The sequence below is a fragment of the Schistosoma mansoni genome, chromosome 3 (assembly GCF_000237925.1).
Source record: "Schistosoma mansoni strain Puerto Rico chromosome 3, complete genome".
In the NCBI taxonomy this organism is placed as follows: domain Eukaryota; kingdom Metazoa; phylum Platyhelminthes; class Trematoda; order Strigeidida; family Schistosomatidae; genus Schistosoma; species Schistosoma mansoni.
The window spans coordinates 1,737,658-1,759,118 of NC_031497.1; the positions used below are offsets into that span (position 1 = coordinate 1,737,658).

Below are 21,461 nucleotides of genomic sequence, written 5' to 3' on the forward strand. Positions count from 1 at the left end.
ATTCACAGCCCTACTTCACATTTTTCCACGTGGATCGGAACCGTTCTTAAACAAACGCGAGCTTGTACGACATTCAGGATGTTGTTCATCACGACGACTAACCGAAGTATTAGAAATGTTCATTGACTAGAAATCAAGCTCATTCACTGCACCATAGTTACTACATACTATTTTAATTTCTCGGAATGAACGTATATATTTGTGAATTAATTGTCTTTGAGAATTCAGAATATTTATATTAGCAACCAACCGACCATGAAGTTGAGTTTCCAATTGTTTTCAAAAATTGCACTTCGAGTACTGTTTCTGTAGTTCAAGCGTAAGGTCTTCAACTTTCTGATTTTGTCGCATCATCTTATGGAACTTCTATCTGTTTCTGCATTTAAAACTAGCACATTGCACATGACTAAGTAGTGATTCCTTGAGAGATTCACATGACAATGAAATTGGTTTTTGTGGAAAAGCCATATACTTGAGCAGGTTCTAAGTTTCTTTGATGGTGACAACCAGCAAATAAGCTGTGAATCCATCATTGTTAATATCTTTTCCGTTCATGCACCAGAATTCACATCGCTCCATGTGGTCTTCAAACTTATCCGCACTTGAACTAATATCCAACAATTTGAGAATTGGATCAATCGCAACGTCAGTATTATAATTAGAAGTATTCGAATTAATATACTGAAGAGGAAATTCCGAAACAGTCCTATTTAAGGCAGTCAGAACAAGGTGAGCACAAACGAACGTGTTATGTTCGCAATTGGTAATCAGAGCGCAATCACGTACGAAGGAATCATTAGTTAGTACAATTACCACAGCTACATAACCGAACAACTCGTACATTTCACTGACCCTACCCAGTGGTGAGACTTTTACAAGTACGCCCTATGCTGCCCACATTCACTATCTACCAATTAACACAATGAAAACACAAATGTGGATCGTTTTAAAATTATATCATACAATGTCAAATCACATTTGTACAAGATAAGAATCACATGCTTGATACCGTATTGTGATAACTATTACCCTAATTATTATGACGCTCATCTTGATAATTAAAATACTAGATAGCTAATTGCAGACATGATGATCGTCACAACATATAGTGAAACAGTCACCATAACCTTTAACACAATATATGAAACGTTCATCATCACAGTAGTCATCGAAATATAGAGCAAAAAAGCTAACATGATATTCCGAATAATAGGCGGAATAGTTGTTCTCATCAAGCTAAGTATAACGAAAACAATGATGGTGAGTAAGAGAGAGGTCATAATTGTAATATTTGCACAAATGATATAGACAGAAAATCGCAGAGGAAAAATACACTTTCAGCCTTCCCGAAAATTCCAAATCTAGTATTGACTATTCTGTTTCATTTATGTAAATTTTATAGGGAATGTTTAAACTGAAATCACCGGTAGAATACTTCCTGCTGTAATATACTACTTTTAGATCATATGATTAGGGTTGTGGAATTAGTGTAGCTCCTGTTGACACCGCTTTATCTCCAACATCAATAATGCTTCGACTTTTGTTGTAGGCATCAAAAATCAACCTGAACATCATCACAGGGGAAGATATTTTCGAATATTCTGTTTTCTGGAGATTCTTGATAGATCTCACTGACTATTTCTATCAGTTATTGTGAACACTCTGTGTAAGCTTATATCCCTCACATTGACGATAGTCTATAGAAACTCATTCTTCATCCTTCATTATTATGAAGAGAATTGTAATCTATGTCACCCTTCAGCGTCTTCATCCGAGATGTAATATTTTCAATAAGAAAATTTTCCGAACATTCTGAGATACTGTGTGATTCCTCATTGAATAGTACACCTGACCTAGATCACTTTCACCTAGTACTTCCAATTGAAACGATATGCAATATAGTAAAATATGTCAAATAGACGATCTCGTACTCCGATGATAAAACATAATCTATATTCCATTGGATAGGTTGCTTTTTATGAAACCACTTTTGGTTACGCCTCTGTTTTTTTTTCTTTTTGTAATTAGTTTTCTTACTATTTGCACTTTCCATCAATTCAATACAATTTGTACAATGACCATTTTTGCCTGTAAAATTGTCGTTTAAAAAGCATAACCTTTCACCATTTGTTCCTGTTCGTGAACATACATAGCATGACCCATTAATTATCTCACACAAATTTCCTGCTGCACACGTGAACTGTAGTAGTTTCTGAACAGACCAATCTATTCATTCTTCTCAAATCACATATTTTGACCTTGTCACTTATTGGCTTATTAACTCTGACTGTTTTGATATGATCGTATGTGTGTGTGTGCGTATGTGTTGATCGCTTATCCTATTCATCATATGTTGTTACTTATTTTACTTACTTACTTACTTACGCCTGTTACTCCCAATAAAGCATAGGCCGCCGACCAGCTTTCTCCAACCCACTCTGTCCTGGGTCTTCTTTTCTAGTTCTATCCAGTTCTTGTTGATTCTTCTCATGTCTGTCTCTATTTCTCGGCGTAATGTGTTCTTTGGTCTTCCTCTTCTTCTTTGACCTTCAGAATTCCATGTAAGGGCTTGTCTTGTGACACAATTGGGTGATTTCTTCAAAGTGTGCCCAATCCACTTCCAGCGCTTCCTCCTGATTTCTTCCTCCGCTGGAATCTGGTTTGTTGCCTCCCACAGTAACATTTTGCTCATAGTGTCTGACCAACGGATCCGAAGTATCTTTCGTAGACAGCTGTTGATGAACACTTGTATCTTCTGGATAATGGCTTTCGTAGTTCTCCACGTCTCCGCCCCATACAGTAGAACTGTCTTCACATTTGTATTGAAAATTCTGACCTTGGTGTTGGTTGACAATTGTTTTGAGCTCCAGATATTTTTCAGTTGTAAGTATGCTGCTCTTGCTTTGCCGATACGCGCCCTCACATCTGCATCTGATCCATCGTGTTCATCAACGACGCTGCCCAGATATGTAAAGGTTTCCACATCCTCCAAGGCTTCTCCGTCAAGTGTAATTTGATTGGTGCATATTGTATTGTATTGTATCGAAGAGTCTTGCTTTTCCCTTTGTTTATATTGAGACCTACTGCTACTGAGGCTGCTGCTACACTGGTCGTTTTCTCCTGCATTTGTTGTTGCGTTTGTGATAGAAGAGCCAGATCATCCGCGAAGTCTAGATCGTCAAGCTGCATCTTGCCTGTCCACTGTATCCCGTGCATTCCTCCAGATGTTGACGTCTTCATAATCCAGTCGATGACCAGGAGAAAGAGAAAGGGTGAGAGTAAGCAACCTTGCCTAACACCGGTCTTTATTTGAAACGAGTCGGTGAGTTGTCCTCTGTGGACGATTTGGCAGTTTAGTCCATCATAGGAGTTCCGTATGATATTGACAATCTTCTCAGGCACGCCGTTGTGTCGAAGAAGCCTCCATAGTGTCGTCCTGTCCACGCTATCAAATGCCTTCTCGTAGTCGATGAAGTTGATGTAGAGTGATGAATTCCATTCGATTGATTGTTCCACAATGATACGTAGAGTTGCGATTTGATCTGTGCACGACCTATCCTTACGAAATCCAGCTTGTTGATCTCGAAGTTGGGCGTCCACGGAATCCTTCATCCTGTTTAACAATACTCTGTTGAAGACTTTTCCTGGTATTGAGAGCAGAGTGATGCCCCTGTAGTTGTTGCACTTGCTAAGATCGCCTTTCTTTGGTATGTTGATGAGAAGTCCTTCTTTCCAGTCTGTTGGTACTTGTACTTCGTCCCAAATCTTACTGAAGAGAATGTGGAGTATCTTGGCAGTTGCTGTTACATTTGCTTTCAGTGCCTCTACCGGAATGTTGTCTGGTCCCGCTGCTTTGCCACTCTTGACTTGTCTAATGGCCATGCTGATCTCTTCAATTGTTGGTGGGCCAACATCGATTGGGAGGTCTGTGGGTGCTGCTTCGATGTTGGGTGGGTTCAATGGAGCTGGTCGATTCAAGAGTTCTTTGAAGTGTTCTACCCACCTGTTGCGTTGTTCTTCAATTCTCTTCATAATAATGAAGGATGAAGAATGAGTTTCTATAGACTATCGTCAATGTGAGGGATATAAGCTTACACAGAGTGTTCACAATAACTGATAGAAATAGTCAGTGAGATCTATCAAGAATCTCCAGAAAACAGAATATTCGAAAATATCTTCCCCTGTGATGATGTTCAGGTTGATTTTTGATGCCTACAACAAAAGTCGAAGCATTATTGATGTTGGAGATAAAGCGGTGTCAACAGGAGCTACACTAATTCCACAACCCTAATCATATGATCTAAAAGTAGTATATTACAGCAGGAAGTATTCTACCAGTGATTTCAGTTTAAACATTCCCTATAAAATTTACATAAATGAAACAGAATAGTCAATACTAGATTTGGAATTTTCGGGAAGGCTGAAAGTGTATTTTTCCTCTGCGATTTTCTGTCTATATCATTTGTGCAAATATTACAATTATGACCTCTCTCTTACTCACCATCATTATTTTCGTTATACTTAGCTTGATGAGAACAACTATTCCGCCTATTATTCGGAATATCATGTTAGCTTTTTTGCTCTATATTTCGATGACTACTGTGATGATGAACGTTTCATATATTGTGTTAAAGGTTATGGTGACTGTTTCACTATATGTTGTGACGATCATCATGTCTGCAATTAGCTATCTAGTATTTTAATTATCAAGATGAGCGTCATAATAATTAGGGTAATAGTTATCACAATACGGTATCAAGCATGTGATTCTTATCTTGTACAAATGTGATTTGACATTGTATGATATAATTTTAAAACGATCCACATTTGTGTTTTCATTGTGTTAATTGGTAGATAGTGAATGTGGGCAGCATAGGGCGTACTTGTAAAAGTCTCACCACTGGGTAGGGTCAGTGAAATGTACGAGTTGTTCGGTTATGTAGCTGTGGTAATTGTACTAACTAATGATTCCTTCGTACGTGATTGCGCTCTGATTACCAATTGCGAACATAACACGTTCGTTTGTGCTCACCTTTTTCTGACTGCCTTAAATAGGACTGTTTCGGAATTTCCTCTTCAGTACATTAATTCGAATACTTCTAATTATAATACTGACGTTGCGATTGATCCAATTCTCAAATTGTTGGATATTAGTTCAAGTGCGGATAAGTTTGAAGACCACATGGAGCGATGTGAATCCTGGTGCATGAACGGAAAAGATATTAACAATGATGGATTCACAGCTTATTTGCTGGTTGTCACCATCAAAGAAACTTAGAACCTGCTCAAGTATATGGCTTTTCCACAAAAACCAATTTCATTGTCATGTGAATCTCTCAAGGAATCACTACTTAGTCATGTGCAATGTGCTAGTTTTAAATGCAGAAACAGATAGAAGTTCCATAAGATGATGCGACAAAATGATCAGAAAGTTGAAGACCTTACGCTTGAACTACAGAAACAGTACTCGAAGTGCAATTTTTGAAAACAATTGGAAACTCAACTTCATGGTCGGTTGGTTGCTAATATAAATATTCTGAATTTTCAAAGACAATTAATTCACAAATATATACGTTCATTCCGAGAAATTAAAATAGTATGTAGTAACTATGGTGCAGTGAATGAGCTTGATTTCTAGTCAATGAACATTTTTAATACTTCGGTTAGTCGTCGTGATGAACAACATCCTGAATGTCGTACAAGCTCGCGTTTGTTTAAGAACGGTTCCGATCCACGTGGAAAAATGTGAAGTAGGGCTGTGAATACTGGACTAGCAAAATGTGAAAAGGCCTAAAGTGGAGTTGTTTTCATTACTTTCTAAAGAAGACTCTGATGTTTCAGTTAAAGGTTTGATAGTTGCGTGTGCTTAGTGCAGTGGAGGGATGAAAATTCAGCCTACAAAACTTACAGTACAGGATGATCCAGTCTTTCTCAAGAGACTAATGATTCCTTATGGTCTTCCAAAAGAACACTTTATAAGACGTTCAACGATTTGTGTGAGAAACGTATAATTGGACCGATTCATTCTTCTATATGTGGTACTCTTATTGTTACGTCCTTGAATTCTGATGGCAACACCCGTAGAATTTGTGGTGACTACAGATGAACAATGAACTACTGCTTATTAAAGCAAACATGCACGATGGGGAATCTTTAGGTATTCCTAATTGAATTCATAGTTCTAAAGTGTTCGTGAAAGTTGACTTTAAAGACGCTTATCTTCAAATCACCTAGATCAATCTTCATCTATTTTGCCAGCTATTAACACTCCTTCTGTTCTGTTCAAATAGAGCTTTCTTTATTTGGCCTAAGTTGTTCTCTAGTCATATTTCAGGAAGTGATGAATAAGGAAGTCAGTGATCTTAAACGTGTTGAAGTTTATCAAGATGATCTTATTATTCATGGTTCTGATAAACTGTCCAATTCATGATCAGAGACTTATAGCTTTATTGCGTCGTTTACTTGAGAAGAATATGACGGTGAATCGAAGTAGGTGTTCATTTTGTGTTTCTAGTTTTGAATGTCTTGGATACCTAGTTGACGGTATACGTTTTACTATAGATATACAAAGACTAAGTTCGCTGACAAATGCACCATCTCAGAAAAAACTTACAGAACTACGTCCACTGGTGGGTGCTCTTCAATATTATTTCCGTTTTATTCCCAATTTTTCTTATCCTGCCAATTGTGTTTTTTCAAATTTTGACATTCAATTCATTTAAATGGGGTGAGGAACAAGAGTCATGCTCTCGATATCTACTAAAGCTTCTTTCGAATGATTCTGTTCTTCGAACTTACACTCTAAATGTACATCCTGTACTTCATACTGATACATCAACAGTGAGTATTGGTGGAGTTTTGAAACAAGAAGGCATAACAGTTATCCGTGTTTCACGCAAACTTACTGTTGCTGAACAAGGATATTCACAAACGCTGTGAGAATCATTAGCTGTGTTTTTCGCTGTCATTAACATTTATTTCGAGAGACGTTCACTATTGTTACAGATCATGAAACATTCAAGTTAGTTCTTCATCCTGAAAAATCATTCGCACATTCCTCAGCTACTATGGTTCAACGATGGAGTATTGGCTTGAGTGCCTATGACTATACGATTCAGTAGAGAAGTGCCAACACACACTCAACATTTTGGTTGAACATCTTCACAGTGATTACAGATATATATCGTAGAGAAAACAATTGTGGAAGATGTTATAAGTCGGAGAGTCGAATATAATACATTTTTTTGTGCTCATTTAGTTCTACCTGTCTTGAATTGTACTATTTCAAGAATTGCTAGGGAGTGCATAAAATTGAATACTTATGATCAACATATATATAGGCAGTTTGTAGTTCATTCAAAAAAGGTTTTAGATTTCAATGTTGCAATATGATCAACTGCATTCTTGGTATTAGTAATTAATGGTTACAAATCGCCCATACAAGGATGTTGTGAATTCCTTATAACACATTGCTAAAGCAAACCAGTACCATAGTTGAAGTTGGAGATATTCTTAATTCACTTACTAGTACTTAAGTGTTGTCCAAAGTTGGTTGAAAACATAATTATCTCCACATCCGGTTACTCTAGGCGATACAGTTCAGTCAGTTACAACGTAGGACCAGTCACATATATGCATCGGTCCAAGTTGCCATACCTCGTTAGCACAACAAGATGAACACCAAATTCATAGAAGTAGTTAGTTCAATATTAGTAATATATGAAAGAAAGATAGTATATAACGATATGGTACAGGAAGAAAGAAAGATATCAAGCAATTTTAATCTCACAGGTTAAGGGCAGACAGGGAGTATATACACCTACGCCATTGTGATCGATTCTGAGCCATGTTACTCAGGGTTTCCAACCACTGGTTGACTATACAGTTGAAATGCGAAGGTCCATATTCAAAGTTAAGTCAATTGTGTGATGTTGTGTGACCATTATATTTTGTTTTTAGTGATATCTATCTAACTCCTGATAAAGTTCGACTCCACCAATGATCACAACTCATCACACAAGACTTTAGAGATCTATTTCAAAAATGGTCACTAATGAGAACACTATTAGTACTAGTATTATTATGATCAGAGGAGAGTTATGATGAACTTTCGACCCATAAACTTCTGTTTCATCAAATCCAACCCAGTTTTCATCGTATCTGCATATGTAAAGTCGGTTTGTGATCATGAAAGACTAATCATCGAAAAAGTAGTGAAAATCAATTCAACCCATACTCATACAATTTTTTTCGAGGTAATCACTAATAAAAGAGTTTATTTTATTCATCGGTTAAATTAACAACATGAAACAAAACAAGAGAATTGAAGATAAAAACTATCAAATACATCATCACAGATAATGGTTACAGGGATAATTGAAAGACAAGTACTACAGTTCTATTGTATAGAAATCAATCTGACCACTCTGCAGGCAACACATAATTTTCACAGGATCTTTATTGAAAGTGACCAACTTCTTAATCTGCTCACCAGTTGGATAAATTTTGATCTGATCCAATAGACAGAATAAAACAAATGCATCAAAATGTTTAAAAATCAATTGAAATGACAAATCACTAGTTGTGTCATAGTGTGTCTCATTCTTCTATTATAAAAATCACTTAAAACAAACAAAGAAATCGGCATTCTACAATATATTGCACTATAATTAAGCAAGCAATCATCATCGCACACACACACACACATTGAAAAAAATACAACCTAGTACTTCTAGAATGATAAGTGGGCAGATTTTTATGGAATTTTGGAATCACAAACACCAAGTGTTAAATACTTATGCATCGAATCAAACTTTGAATGTTTTTTTTCTTTTTACTGAGAATCGATCACGAGAATAATAAGACTAGGCGGTAAAACGAAGGATGAATGCATTAGAATAGATCACTACACAACACATTAGCATTATCGACAAGCAACTGACAGAGAGTTAAATCAGTGGAAGTCGTGTTTTATCGTTAATATTGTTACATGTTTATGTGATTCATTCTGACTTTTGAATAGATGAGTTATTCTATTATTTTCTATCATTATGTCACTTATACTTGTGACCTTTAGTATATTAATCAAAGTTCAAATTAAGCACAAATCTTAACGCTTATGTTATAGTGGAATTTACCTGAGATTAATCAAACTAAATGAGATGTACATACTATCATTTCCATCAAATTGTATGACATCGATTTTGGTTTACAGTAAATTGTCTACACATCCTTCTTCCGTCTCTACAATTCCACTATTCAAGTCATCATTACGATTCATTCAAGAGAACACTTGACATTCACAGAAGCATACTAGAAAAGGAATAATATGGGATGTAGGACTTCTGTCCTAACTACACAAATCTAAAATCTAAATCACATTTGAAGTACTGACAATTTATTTTCAGTATTGACGAACCATTACAATTTCGATACAGATTAATGAATTGTTGCTGATCAATTACATGAATGCAAATATATCTTGATGGCGGTTACCATCTGTAATGAGACTTCATGCTTCACAGTTTCACTTTGTACTGATGTATTCTAATTGAAAATGATCTTTTTTTACAACTAAACATACCTGACAATATTTCCATGGTTGTGACATTTAATAGTGTTGTAGTCTGAAGAATAATTCATTCATTATTTACACAGCTAGTTCCTGACTAACTTAGATATGAATGGGGAGAGATGAAACAGATTTTGTAGGTAGATTCATTCTCAACAATCTGATAATGGTGTTAATAAATGATGGATATTCTGTCGACAACCAAACTGCTTCAGACAACATTATGTAGGTGACCAATCTAATTAAACTATCAAATTCATGGGATATTTTACAATGAGTTTAATTGAATTCTTACTGGCAATTACTTTTAATGATACAATATCTTATCATGCTTACGTGTGTTATTCTGAATTTTGAACAGATTAATTACTGTTATAATTTATATTTTGCTAATAAACGACCCAGCTATTCCTATTGCTTAGTATTCTTATACAATGACACTCGACAAGACCCCAAAATCAGAACACGTTGAACAGGAATGAAATTGTATTCACAAATAACAATGGTATGTGAACAGCAATCACTGATTTGAATAACGTTCTTATATTTATATTATATACATAAGAAGCTTCTAGATTTTTCTCCAATAATTTGCCCTGGCTGATCGGTTTAGAATTAGCCAATCAGCGCGTAGCAACACCATCATGCATGAAACATGCTTTAATCCAATCTATGTCCCGCTAACACCTCCCCCTTGAGCAGATTCGTAGGATCTGGTGCTAGGGTCCAACTGCAACCGAGTGACTGGCCTGCGCTTTCGATCTGTCCATCGTCTAGGCAATAAGGAAGTTGTATCACTCTTTGCTTGCACAGAAAATGACTTGTCTGTTTCGGGCGTTTTGATTTCAAAGGTGTCTAGCAGAACGTCAAGAGTTATTCGATGTCGATTCTCGCTGCTGGCTATCGAAGTTGCTTTCAGTTGGTTAGCATGACGTATCCAAACTTCTGAGTCAACTGACACCTCATAAACCATATTCCCTTTCTTTCTCACGATCCGACCAGCTGTCCACGTAGGATGTTTACCACGATAGTCCATAGCAAGTACTTTTTGACCCGCCGTGAACAATCGTCTTTGTGCCCCATGGTGTCGATTGAACTGCTCCTCCATCAATAAGTTCCGTTGGGGCTCACGAGCTGGCGTCGAACGGATGACATCGAAATGTGTCCTTATTTTTCAGGTCATTAATACCAATTCTAACCCAATTGCCTCTTCAGGTACCTCGAGAAGACTGAGGTCATCTGGGCTCGGTGACTTCTAGAGTTTCAAGTGTTGGAATTCCTCGTGGACTTCCGCCTCATTGGCTGGATCAGTTGTTACAGGCCATGAAGGGAACGACAGTCTAGTCGATGTTGGTGGGGCAGTAGGTTAGTTGAATTGCCCTTCGAAGAACTCTGCCCATCGTCGGAGATGTCGATGTATATTAGTGATTGGCATCCTACCATTCTCACAGATTGTTTCGCTCAGACAAGGCTTCTTGCTGCCAGTGGCTCGGATGAGTTGGAAGAGCTTCCGGTAGTTGCTAGATGCAGCTGCTGCTTCCAACTCATTAGCGCGCTCTGACCACCAGGCTTCTCGGTCCTTACACAAGCTTTGTCCAATTTCATTACGTAACAGTCTTTGTTTGTGGTCGAACTGACAGTCACCCGGAGTAAACCGACGGGCTTCGACGAGTTGCAAGGAGCCTGGAGAAACAGTGCTTATAGGCGTCATGCAATTGCACCCAATGCTCATCTATACTTTATGGTGGGATGGTAGCTAGCCTAAAACATAGCTCGGTTTGATACTTAGTCGCAACAGAAGCTGCAATCAATTTACTGAAATCAATCCGTTTAGGACGATGAATTCGTTGGCCACTGAAAAGTAAGGTAAGATTGGTGCAAACAAGGGCATGATCAACGTCCGAATAGGTGCTCCGAAAGGAGTGGCAGTCTTGTACACAACCGCGCCAGCGGTAGGTGACCGAGATGTGATCAATCTGAGTTCAGGCTTGAGATGTAGAGGGAGGACGCCAGGTGGCATATTGGCGATGAATATGCCGGAAGTTAGTGCCAGCCAGAAACAGGTTTTGGTCTGCGCACAGTTGCAGTGAACGACCCCCGATATCTGACCTGCGACCAACGTCCCCATCGGCCACCTAAACGACTCTCTTCTGTGCCTAGACACCCGACCTGAGCATTCAGTTTTGTCGGACACACTTTCTGAAAAAGAACAGTTAACTGGTGGTAAAATGTATCCTTGATCGCATATATTCAACAAGACCTAAGTAAATACGCGTCTTGAAGCCTGTACATACTGATCTGGATATTTTCATCCAAACCATCAATAAAAATCTTAAAAAGAGAAAACTGAGAATTTACTGATTGATTGACAGTATACTACAATCTTTGACCCGTTTCTTTTTTAAGAAAAACGTGTACCCACTGATAAAAATTTTATAAAAAAAGCAAATAATACTTTGAATGTTCATATGAAGTATAAATATGTTAAACACAAGGTAGTGTGATTACAATAATCATTATACCACCAAAAACCGATCATAAATATAGATGCTATCAATTACTTTGATTGCATCGTTCCCTTAGTAGTTATATTCCTTTACACGGAAACATCAGGAATTAAATCTGGTTAAGCAATCATAAGGTCCGCCAACTGGCGCTAGCTTGCGAAGTTAGCATAACTGATGACTAGTCATTCACAAAAAAATGAAAATGAAGGGTAAGAAAAGTTATTTGATGACGAGAAGTCACTATTCGACTGTGAATGGATTTAGAACATTATCAGCAACTCATAAGGCTACAAGTTCAAAAGTGCAGCAGTAAAGTCAAATTCAGTGGGTTTTAACAATAAAACTATCAGTCTGTCGAGCAAAGTGAATACATGCAATTTTATGAACGTCATTTAAGCACCTGTTAAGGCAGTGAATACCGCACTAAAATGCAGCTGAAGTGAAAAAGGATAACATGATGTGAAATATTAACTACTCCTGACGTGGCTAATGATGCAATGACTAGTTATCATTGTCTTTCCTATTTAAGTTACTAATAATATTTTGAAGTATTATTTCCCAGAAAAGTAAATTGAACTAAGAGCGAGATAACAATTATTCTCATTAAAAAGGTAACTAGATCTATGGAGTTCACAAGCTAATTTAAAAGGCTCTGAGCCTCATCAACTGATGTACTTTCATTGTCAGAATTACCAGTCCCGATATCACTACCTTGGAGAAATCTTGCGGTTTTTCCTAAAAACTTTGAGGACTTTTCACAGGCCTTAGAAAATGTTTGGGATTTTGTGATGTTTCCTTAAAGTTTTTTACGGTGGTTTCCCCAAAATAGGAAAATAGGGTACTATAAACAATTTTAGGCATGTGTTAAACACCATAATTAGTTCTGCATAATCTTAAGTTTGGCTCGGTGAATACTGAACACCAACATTATTAAAAAGGGACTGAATGTAACTGACTTTGTAAGAAGCAGTTAGAAACCCAGAACAACGGAATTTTATGTGTGTAAGACCAATTACAAAACCGTGAAGTGACTTAAGAACCTTAGTTGACCTTCAAAATAAGGAAACAAAACAAACCAAACCTCGAAATTCAAAGTTTGTTAGACAGAGTTGATGAACTTCAGTTTTTCAAGACTTGCACCCTGGTAGTAGTAAAATATTGCAATAAAGATGGAGAGTTATTCAATATCCCCAATCTTAGTAACGAGTTTACACAAACCGATCGAATAATTTGCGCTCGCTTCTTGTTGTTTCAGTACAGTTCCAGGTGTTTGACGATATCTAAAGAGGGATGATCCAGTCACTTGATTACACTAGTCCCTGTCAACTTAAAAATTATTTGTAGGTCCATGTACCTCGTATTCTCAGTGAGTATGTTTGCCTCAGAACAGCTGGATTTCTGGAGCCAGCAGATATCACAATACCAGGTAGCAGATTGGTTTCAATGTAAAATTTAGTAGAGAGACAATTTAAATTTTTCATATTCACTCCGCAAACTGAAGGACAAAACGAACAAGCGAGTATTACCAGTGATAGAGATGTAAAATGTAGTGTAATCCCCCTTAACACTCACAGAATTGAGATAATCATTGAGCCTTGTTTTCAAAGACTTGTCAAAACATTCCATCACTTCGATTCCTTGTAGGCAGTTTCATGAATTATTGTTTAGAATGGCGAGAGAGTCCACACAAACTTTTATTGGAACTTATTCGTGCTTTTTCATTAGCGGATGTCCTCATGAGTCTAATAGATCACTGAGTTTTGCCGACGGTCCAACGGGGTGGGTGTAATCGTGAATAGTATGGTACCTAATGATTAGTTGCCTGTTTATCATCATATAATACGTTGTCTTTAAACCGATGTTTTACTAGAAGGATGGGTATTATGTACTTTTATTCCGAGTACATTCTTTCAAGAATTTCCAAGAGAATAAAATTCTCCTTATGGTAGGGAGACGTAGTCCAAGATTTTTTCTCTTAAATGAGTGTAAGATGAACATGTTTATGAAGGATTCTGAGGTCAGTTTGTGGGACTTGTATTCGTCTTTCTTTATGAAGTGAACAAAAGGACTAAGATGTTGGTGACCTGCGTTATTACGTAACAACGAGGAGCAGTTAGAAAAGGAGCAACCTGTAGTGACCGGCTTGTCTCGATAAGAACACGATTGGAATAATAGAAACAACTATTATTATTGTAACCACTTGTACCAGCGATTGATTTACTGTATCTGTTTAACTGTGTCAGACTCACTTCTGGTTCCGCTATCCGTCTTGTTTGGTTCGAACTTTCATACGCTCTGCCCATTTTGCCTGTACTTGTTGGTACGTCTCGGTATTCTTTCGATACCACGAGATCGCCAACAAATATACTTTATCTGGACTAATTGAAGCCTTCTGATTTGCGAGTTATCAAAGGTACCAAGTCATTTCTGGGCGCGTAATCGAATTGTAGTGGTGACCATAGTCCGTCCTCGACTCGACGCCTACTACAAACTAAATGGAACGGATATTTCACCGTTCATTACGGGAAAGTAGGAAATGTAGTCCCTACACAAAGCAAGGAAGCAAATAACCATTTTGGATTTGATGTTGAAATCTTAATAGGAGGCCATCAGCTAGCCCTTATTCACCTAGCCTAGGCTCCTAAAACGCTGCTTAATATCCTCTAAGTAAGCCACGAGAGTCAGTAGACTGAACTAGTCTCAAAATGTCAATGTGCAGAACCATCAGTAGTATCATAAAGAGTGATCACCAAGTCATTTTCAGCGTTGCAAAGAATGGTACTAGAATCTCTGAGATGACACAATGTGAATAAAGTATCACTCTTCATTTACTTGTATTCAGTGAAGATAGGTTCCCAATAGTCTATTCGTGTAAGATCCAAACCTAGATTCCAATAGGTCTGGATGTGGCCGAATAACCGATGGATAGCTTTAGACACTCGTGTCTCAGTTCAAATCAAAACAAGGTATATATTTGACACGGTTCTGGAATTTATCATATATACAAATGTACAAATTTACCTAAACGAATATTATCACCCGGTTATTCAACCAACAATTGATACAAAAATATTCAATCTAAATTACAATAAATAGCAAGGTGATCAGAAATATATGAAAAATTACCAAAAGCACCAAAAGGTAAACGTTATTCTATCCTTTCTGGATAGATCAAGTGAGATTTCGTTTGAGCGGCTATTTTATAACACCAAGTGTTTCAATTTCTGGGAAGGTGCTCCAAATACAACCAAAAATGCACGATCCCAGTCCAGTTCAAACCGCACAATCAAATAGCGAGCAGCCAATATGGCAGATGCCAGAATAATAGCAATTAAAACAAACTATATACAGCTCAGTAAGGAACATAGAGACTCAATAAAAAACGATAGTAAAACCAAGAAAATTGAACGTTACAGTCTTAATTAACATCAAAATTGTTAACAACATATACAAATAAAGAAAACGTAAGGAAGAAATCACAAGTGTATGCATAGAGGGATTTTCACTTGCAAAATGGATCCAACACCGGCCCCCAAAATCCCTCCATACTGCACAAGCTATTCTGATGTCTTTTTAGCCATGGTTCACCTAATCGCCTATTCCTCTCTAAAAGAACGGGTAGGACTTACAACAGTACGCCTACTCGTTCTGTCTACATTGTTTGACAATTAACTAATCGGACCCTTCTAGGAGACATACTTTAAGTATATCCCTCCTAATAGACCCGTTATTAGTACGTACTGTCACCGTCCTAACTTTTCCGTCCTTGTTTGTTTCACAACTCTCAATTACCCCTAGAGGCCACTTACCGCGGGTGGAAATATCTGAAACCACAATTACTACATCACCTGGCTGGAAATTGCGACGCTCAACCAACCATTTTCGACGAGTTTGTAAGGATGGTAAGTACTCACGCAGTCACCTTTTCCAAAATACATTAGCTGGATAATTCACCTGTTTCCAGCGTTTATCATAATTAACTCTGATACTACTTTCGTCAACTATACTGTCGCATTCCCTCAACAAAAGCAAACTGTTAGGGGTTAATGCTAGCTTGTCGTTAGCATCCTGTACAATCGGGGTTAATGGTCGATCGTTCAATATCCTTTCAATTTCAACCAAATAGGTGCCTAAAGTTTCATCATTCAACGTTTGTTCTCTGGTGATCAATAATAATAGTCTGCGTACGGATCTTATCATTCTTTCCCACACCCCTCCTCTGTGGCTGGATGACGGGGGGTTAAAATGCCACTGAATCTGCTTCGCTGACAATTCATCATTTATCCTTTGTTGGTCCCACTGCCGAACATATTTCCTTAGTTCAGATATTGCACCCACGAAGTTCGACCCCTTATCACTATAAATCTCTGAGGGCTTTCCTCTTCTTCCCATAAAACGTAACAGGGCCATCACAAATGAATCTTTATTCAAACTATAAGCCATTTCAATATGCACTGCACGTGTTTGCAAACAAGTAAATATACACCCATACCTCTTTTCTAGTGACCTTCCCCTTTTGACTAAAATAGGTCCGAAGTAATCAACGCCTACAATTGAGAAACTATGCCAGCCCGGTTTCACTCTACATGCGGGAAGCGGTGCCATCAATTGTTGTCCTGAGCTCGTCGTATACCGTCGACAGATTACACACTTACCTATCACTCTCCTGACTGTGCTGGTCCCCTTTACTATCCAATAGTATTTTCGGATTGCGGCAAGTACTTGAGAAGTCCCTGAGTGTCCCTCTTCTTTATGATAATGTCTGACTATCATTTCTGTCACAAAGTGACGACTAGGTAATATTACTGGATGCTTGAAGTCATTAGGGTAATCGGGGTAGTTTAGACGACCTCCAACACATAGTAAACCGTCAAGCATTATAGGCGATAAACGCTTCAGATCATTTTGACTATTCACATTACTGCTGTCATTAAATTCACTGAGTAATCTCCCACAGACCTCATTCTGGACTACCATTAAGACCTTACGCTTAGCACTTTCAAGCTCTTCGACCTTCAGGCATCCCAAATAATCTAACGTAAGAGGTAACACCTAGAAAATGTAGACCCAACATGGCGGGACAGACTGCAGTCACAACTTCTACTCCGTAAGAGTTGTCAAATTCTGGAATTCGTTGCCGACTGAGCTAATCCAAGCGACTTCCCATGAGGCTTTTTAGAGGAAACTTGACTTGTTCTTAGGGACCAAGGATAACATATTATTATGATTTACCAAATTCTTTTTTTCCCTGGAGGTGTTGGAGATCCACTGCTACTAGAAACGGAAGCCCGTTAAGCGAAAGCTTCTTCTATTCCGTCCTCAACCACTTGAACCATTTGATCAAATTTGCGTTCGTTTAATCATGATTTCTATTCTCGTGGAAATATGAAAGGTGATTTAACAAGGGACTGCAAAGCAAACAACAAAGGTGATAAAAAGTTTGGTAAATGCTTATCTTGTGGCAAATTTCATTTTCGTAATTCATGTGCATTTCGTAATGCTAAATGTTTTAAATGTGGTAAGATAGGACACATTCAGTCAGTATGCAAAACTACTGTTCACTTTGCTTCAAGTATTACTAAGTCTTGTAACTTAGATCCCGACAATTCGTCTGTTCCTAATAATCATTTATCTTTGTCCACCACTTCGCAAGGTAATGTTCATATTCAAAAACGATTATATACATCCCTTTGTTCACTACATGACTTTATTGTGAACAAAGGTAGTATAGAGTTCATTATTACTTTCAAGAACTTGAAATCTTTAGATCCTAACTAATCCTTCTTATTTCATGTCTCAATGAGCAGCTTCAGTTAACTGGTTCCAATGAATTTATTGAGTTGTTTGTTGTTCAGCTCTGTTCATCTTCAACTTCTTCAACGTGTTACTTCTTCGTCTGCCTTTTTGCCTTCAAAATGTACTCCTATTCATTCCATACAGGCTGAACTTGTTCGTAGAGATTATGTTGCAAATGGTGGTTGAGATATTTCTTCAACCTCTCAGGATAAATATTGTGGAGATAGGACTATTAAACCTATTTTGTAAACAATTTTTCATTGTTTTTGCATGTATTTTGTGTATTTTCATATTCTGTACATTTAGCACTAAACAGTTGTACATGTTGTTTAAGTTTATGACCTTGAACACTCGTTAATTGAGTTCCTTCCGTTTTGAATCCCACATAGTACGACATTGTAACTGCTCATCAATAAATACACTTTAATACATATCTGCCTCGTTCTAATATGCCTGCAAACATGATAAATGAATTATTAATTGACTATCATCTACATTTATAGACTATTGTGACATTCGTATTGCATTCTACGCTTGGTGAATTTACTGGAGCGATATCGTCCATATTGGAATTATTAATCTTCTATAATTGTGGATCACTGGTACCAAACCCAACTGAACACGCAACCGCCAGTCAATTTAAGTAACGTCCCTGACTTTTATGTGTGTGTTAATAACTTATAAACTGTTTATTATTGCATAAACTTTGGACGTAATATTCTTTCATTGCTATTTTGGTTAACATGCTTTTTGGTCCGCCACAATATCAAGACATAATAAAAGGTTTGCAAGGTGTAAGAAAGTGTTCACTGGGAATATTTAAAGCGGAATTAATCGCCACAACACGTATTATTAGTGACAGCATTAATAATTATGTTCAAGGTAACGATGATCCTGGTTGTTCCATTGTAGGTTGATTACATGTATAATATAGTAGTGGTGTTCTAGTGTCTGCTAGGGATCTCACAAATTTCCAACATCAAGTGAGTTCAAATGTGATTTAATTGTATATGGGAAAACCAATGCTTTTCTGTGTGTTAATAACAGTAGTAATAACAATAACAATAATGATAGCATTCTCAAGTTAGGAAGTTCTGTTGAATACCTTGTCAAGTCCACCAAAGTTGAGCATCAGGAGTGGGTAACAGACACAAACTGTCATGGCTTCTCCTTAGATATATTGTTCTGCAAAAAACAATCGTTCACCTGAATAAAACTCACATTCATGGTGTTTAACACAGCACGAACTGCAAAGTGTCAGTTCAGACAAATAGGAAACTGACCAACCATGTGGTCGGACGAGTAAGTAGTACATTAAACAATCAATAACTGACCAGTTTAAATACCTAGTATTTGTCTGTCGCCTGCGTTCACCCGAGGATGCTGACATGCGAACGTGAATCCTAAGCAAGCTTGAACATTGTCCCAACATGATCCTGCAGGAAGTAACTAATGAATGTCAAAGGTTAGGGAATTTGAAGCATAATACCTTGATGGTAGAAAACGCTAACCAGTTCCCCCACGTCATTGCTGTCGAGAGAAAAGTCTTACAAGGTTCGAGCATGCAGAATTATCGTAGTGACAGCGGCAAACCATCATCCCCATGCTGGTTATGTGGCGGTTGGCATTTCGAAACGTTTTGTCCGTTTAAAAATCATCGTTGTAATAAGTGTTCCAGAAAAGGACACAAATAAAGTCATTGCAAAACCCGGAAACGCCGTCAACCTGAAGTTTATTTTAAAAGATTCAAGCCACAGACAGCCAAAGTGATGGTAGTTGTTAACAGAAGCGGCTCCCATAATCGTAGAAAGTATGTTTGTCTCAAGATTAATGGGTATGATGCACACCTACAGCTAGACACAGCCTCCGATATAACACTTATAAGCAGGAGGACGTGGGGGAAAATTGAGAGACTGAGAATACATTCAACCCATCAATCAGCACATAGCGCATCTGGTGGAATTCTGAACATTGCTGGTGAGATTCATTGTGAAATCACAGTCAAAGAGCTTACGGAGAAGGAAGTAATCCTTTTGACAGAACGTCCATCACTCGATTTATTGGGGCTTGATTGGATAGAAAGGTTGAAATTAACATGTCGTCCCATAAACTCGATCTGTAACAAAGTCGGTATGTCGAAAGTTGAGGATCCAACATTGTCTCGTGTGGGAGGATATAGTCAGCAAATGCAGTCTGGATACCGACCCCGAATCTTCAAAAAAGGTGTTGGCGCGATTCTGAAATATTCCTGCAATAGACATGACAAGCTCAGGAAACATTAGGAAGCATTTTGTCCAATCAGCGTTTGATTTGAAATTTTGCTAGAAATAACGCGAAAATAAACAGTCATATGTAGGGGTTGTGATTGGTTGATTACTACACTGCTACTAGTATTCTAGAATTTTCTGGAAAATCCAAGGACTTCTAAAATACTATAAAAACCCTATATTTTCTCTACATAAATGAACCTTTGGAGTAAAGTTCTTCTCATACATTTTGCGCCTTTCCTCTCGTGTTGACGTCGCTGTGTAGTTCTAACTTGGGGGTACAAGATTTATCAAATCATAAAACACATCACATGAAGAATATTCTTGGGTAATAAGTCAATGTCATAATCACACGAATCATTGGTGTGGATATTATTCTCATTTACAAGAACTGATTAGACTGAATACAGTCACAGTGTGGTGTGTGCTACAGATGTCGACAGATTTAAGTAGTATGTATCATCGATAGAAAGTGGAGTGTCTGGCAGTAGTGGGTTAAATAGATCGAAGAGAAGAGAACAACAACAGAGAGTGATTGGTGTGAAAACGAAGGAACAGTAAAGTTCGAGATAATTTATTGACATGTTACAAATGAAGAATATACTGTATCATTATCAGATTTGACTGAGAATATATTTGCTTGTCCCACTTGTTCGTTCTCATTCACCATAACACCAATATATTAGTATTACCTCAAAACAACGAACTACTATGTCTCCAGATAAACCGAAACCAATAAATATGTTCACTAAGAGCATATCAGGAGTAACTCATTCCAACCGGTCGTATAAAGTGTTTATATTCGTCAACAAAATGGCTTACAATGGAAACACTTTTCAAAATAATCTTTTGTCACATTTTATTTATCCACTAAATGAACATAAACTTCTGAATACACTACACATTGACGGATAGACAAGCTACCAGTCAGATTGTTTGCCAATATATGAATAGTGGAGATTTGGAATAAAGCACAGAAACACCAAGAGGAGTCGCATACAAATTAACTCTAATTACACGTCTGACCATTGTTTGTCGCATTATTTTTATCATCATATTTACAGACTAAACCAAAGGTCTATCGATCAATCAATATACAGCTAATTGATTAGCAGTCACTCGACTCGTATCGATTGTGTAAACTCAAATGTAAGTTGTATGTATTAATTAGCATGCAACAGTCATAAAAATCAGTTGAGAGTCGGACACGCAGTGGACGGCTGTTTATTTGTCCTCTGCGATTTTCTGTCTATATCATTTGTACATATATTAAAATTATGACCATACTATTACTCAGCATTATTGTTTTCGTTATACTGA

The 21,461-nt window shown here is 37.5% G+C and overlaps 2 protein-coding genes across 2 annotated transcripts; both read left to right on the plus strand.

Annotated features, from left to right (window-relative positions):
- The first annotated feature begins 4,845 nt into the window (after window positions 1–4,845).
- Smp_101720 (hypothetical protein) lies at window positions 4,846–5,322 on the plus strand. Its single transcript, XM_018798860.1, has one exon. The coding sequence runs from the start codon at window positions 4,919–4,921 to the stop codon at window positions 5,276–5,278; it is 360 nt and encodes a 119-aa protein (XP_018650707.1). The 5' UTR covers window positions 4,846–4,918; the 3' UTR covers window positions 5,279–5,322.
- Window positions 5,323–20,852: 15,530 nt separating this feature from the next.
- Smp_201970 (uncharacterized protein) lies at window positions 20,853–21,056 on the plus strand (the record flags this gene model as incomplete). Its single annotated transcript, XM_018798861.1, has 1 exon — window positions 20,853–21,056. One exon carries the CDS (start codon window positions 20,853–20,855, stop codon window positions 21,054–21,056), a length of 204 nt encoding a protein of 67 aa, XP_018650708.1.
- Window positions 21,057–21,461: the final 405 nt, after the last annotated feature.

What these genes read in the sequence shown, in the direction of transcription:
- Smp_101720 (XM_018798860.1), top strand. Translation starts at nt 4,919, where the DNA reads ATGTACGAGTTGTTCGGTTATGTAGCTGTGGTAATTGTACTAACTAAT.